General features: G+C 28.2%; 1 protein-coding gene across 1 annotated transcript in view; it reads right to left on the bottom strand.

Moving 5' to 3' along the window:
• Positions 1 to 1,793: 1,793 nt before the first annotated feature.
• Positions 1,794 to 3,416, bottom strand: part of LOC127066318 (uncharacterized) — a 16,842-nt gene continuing 15,219 nt past the window's right edge. The window contains exon 3 of the mRNA XM_050999881.1: positions 1,794 to 3,362. Coding sequence (XP_050855838.1) covers positions 3,181 to 3,362 — 182 coding nt within the window. The 3' untranslated portion in view covers positions 1,794 to 3,180. The remainder of the gene's footprint in view (positions 3,363 to 3,416) is intronic.

The following is a 3,416-nucleotide window of genomic DNA, read 5'->3' as shown; positions in this document are numbered from 1 at the left end:
GTATTCGTCATTCGATACCTTCAAATAGCAAATCCTTAACTTTGCTTACAACGATCCTTTTCTTTCTTTTTGGTTCTTTCTTTTTTTAAACAATACAATCAAAACTTATCTCAGTAAGAAGTTTGAAAATGTTTATTATTATAATACAAATGAAATAAATTACGTAAAAACATTATTAGGCCTTCTCCGTATATACCAATGAATAAACAGCACGTCTGAAAGTATATCTTTTACATTCTAATCAATACTTTGGAACCAAACGATTTGTATATATAGACTTATGGATAATTATAGTAACTTTCAAATATACGGAGAAGTATATTTAAAAATATTTGTATGACGCCAGGCATTATTTACGAAAAAAATAAAAAAACAAAAAAAGAAACAAAAATAATAAGAAGAATAATTTGTGAATAACGATATAATATACGTAGACATCAGTTTGTGCCAAGAAAAGAAAAAAATTAGTGTGTCTCAGTCAATAACAAATTACTGTTAAATGATAACATAATGCACATCACAGAGTAAAAATGTACAACTTACTAAAAAAAAAACCACGGATACACAAAATATACATCTTATTTCTAAACAAAAAAAAAACGAAAAAAAAAATGGAAGGAAGCCCAAAATTAATTAATTAAACATTCGTAAGATCACCTCAGCTAAACAGGGATGACTAATACTGTAACAAGTGTATAACATAATTCAATGAAGATTTGCGTATGCGTGGCTATTGCTAAAAACAATTAACAGTTATGATATTACGTTATTCAGTCAAATCACTGCGATGCGACATTGACAACGACCTGATAGATGCACGACACAACAAATAAACAAAAGAGTCCTCGCGTAATTAATTGATTTCTTTTTTATTACAGAATATAAATCGTCGCAGCAAATAGATAACTTAAAAATAATAATTGATAATAATAATAATAATAATAATAATAATAATAATATAATAATAATAATAATATAATAATAATAATAATAATAATAATAATAATAATAATAATAATAATAATAATAATAATTCGCGAATGCCATTCGTAATCACTAAAGTTTGGACTTGCGAACTATAAAAATATTAAATCTTGCCATAATGCAGACGAATCCGCTTTTACTCTGCTTATAAAAGTCAGAATTCATATCTATCTCGCTTATAATGCGTAGTTCTGTACAAAAATGATAGAGTACAAGAATAGGTTACACGCGTATATATGTATGTACACGTATATATATATAGCATACATACATATATATATATATATTTATGTATCATACATATACATGTCGTACGAATCGCGCATACATCCGTGTGAATATACACACGTATATATATGCGCAAGAACGTACATACATATACATATACATATACATATATATATATACATATATATATATGTATATATACATATAATTATACATATCATACGTATAAATGTAATATGTCGCAAGTGCTCCACAATTATTATCTGCGAGCGGAAGCTCGTGCACCTCAAGAATATAATCTTCTTCTAGATTACAATATAGGACATGAATTATTGGCAAGAAATATACTGCCGCATTTGTTAAAAAAGAATATTTACAAATTTTCCTTATTATATTACAGAGAAAAAGAAGACATTGAGCACGATTATAAAATTCAATATCGTTTTGGTATAAAAGCAGGTGTGTGTTCCCATATGTCTTACAATTGAAAAGTTAACTTCTCGTTAATGGTGTTTTCTTTTCTTCTCGTTTTCCCTTTCTTTCTTTCCTTCTTTTTTTTTATCATTTTCTTTTCTTTCTTTTATATATATATACATATATATATATATATATATATATATATATATATCATTATTTCGCACCATCCACTCGACAAGGAACCAATGGTTACATTTGAATTCACCGATTCTTTGGTAAACGACGACAACATTTGTTAAGACAGATCATCGTTATGAGTCATCCAGATTTAAAATAATTCTCCAAGCAGCAAGACTATATGAGGAAATAATTATTCAATCATCGAATGTAATGCGATTACGACAAGAATGGTGCCGTTGGTTATGACATCATATCGTACAAAAAATATGTTTAGTTCATTATACAAAAAAAAAAAAAAATAGGAAAAAATAAAAAAAAGACACGAAATACATTATTTTATCTAGTCAAAGTGTTTAAAATATTTATCGGAACTTAATATTCGATAAGAATAAACTCAATACGTTATGACAACAGATACAGACAATCGCGTTATGTGTTTCGTATTCATTGCGTTATTGAGTACAAAAACACACAATCATATAGAAAGATAATGATATTCAATACGATTCTATTATAGTTGTCATCTTGTTTATAGTAGAACTCGTTGAGTTGCTTTAATTAATTTTCTTGAATTTATTGACAATATATATGTGTATATATAAATGAAATTGACCAACATACTAATATTAATATTATTATAATATTAATATAAAAAATCATACACTCGATGATAGTATATCTTAATGAGAATTTCAAATGTGCAGTTCGTCGCATTGCACCCATTTAAATTTGAATATGTGTCTATATTTTGTCTATGTATATATATATGTATTATATATATATATATATATATATATATATATATATATATATATATCTGCACTTGAATGAGGAACGAATAGTTAATAGTTAAAGAATTGGAAACGATACCATTAGAAGCGGATTAACCATAAGAGAAGGCACATACCGCTGATATTGAGAATAGTATAAAAAAAATCGTTACTCGCTCAAGTGCCTCTTTACATTTGGCTTCTCGATTAATTTCACTTGCTATGTTCGATAATTGTTGTTGCTCGATCGTAAGTCTTTGTTATTTCTTGTATATGTATAATAAAAAAAAAAAATAATAATCAATTATACAGAAGAAAAATTAGACGACGAGAGCGACATACAATAACGCACATGGAAAGAAACAATGCGACGTTTACTGTATTTTGCTGGCGATCGAAACATTCCATATTATAATATGTATATAAATATTCTAGTCGTCTATCGATGATGATCTATCTTATCATGGCGAGCAGGTGCGTCTCGATCAAAGCATTCTTTTCTTTCTTTTTCTGTCTCTCTCTCTCTCTTTTTACACATACGTATATTCTTTTCTCTCTTTCTCTCTTATTTTCTTCCTTCCCAAACATTTTTCATTTCTTCTTACGCTATTGGAGGATCGTCATCGTCATCGTCGTCTCTTGTGACTAGGACGTTGCCGTAACGTCGTTGTCGATATTGTCGAAATCGTTGGAGCCATCTGTATCGTCTCGCACCGAAATACAGTACGACGCCAATTATTATCAGGAAGGTTGGTATCAAAAGACCAGCGGCTACTGAACTACCTGAAGAAAATATAACATTAGCTATATAGATATATAGGCAGATATAATATATCA

The sequence above is a fragment of the Vespula vulgaris genome, chromosome 9, assembly GCF_905475345.1.
Source record: "Vespula vulgaris chromosome 9, iyVesVulg1.1, whole genome shotgun sequence".
In the NCBI taxonomy this organism is placed as follows: domain Eukaryota; kingdom Metazoa; phylum Arthropoda; class Insecta; order Hymenoptera; family Vespidae; genus Vespula; species Vespula vulgaris.
Note: the sequence above shows the minus strand (reverse complement) of the source record. Positions and strands in the feature narration are given on the sequence as shown.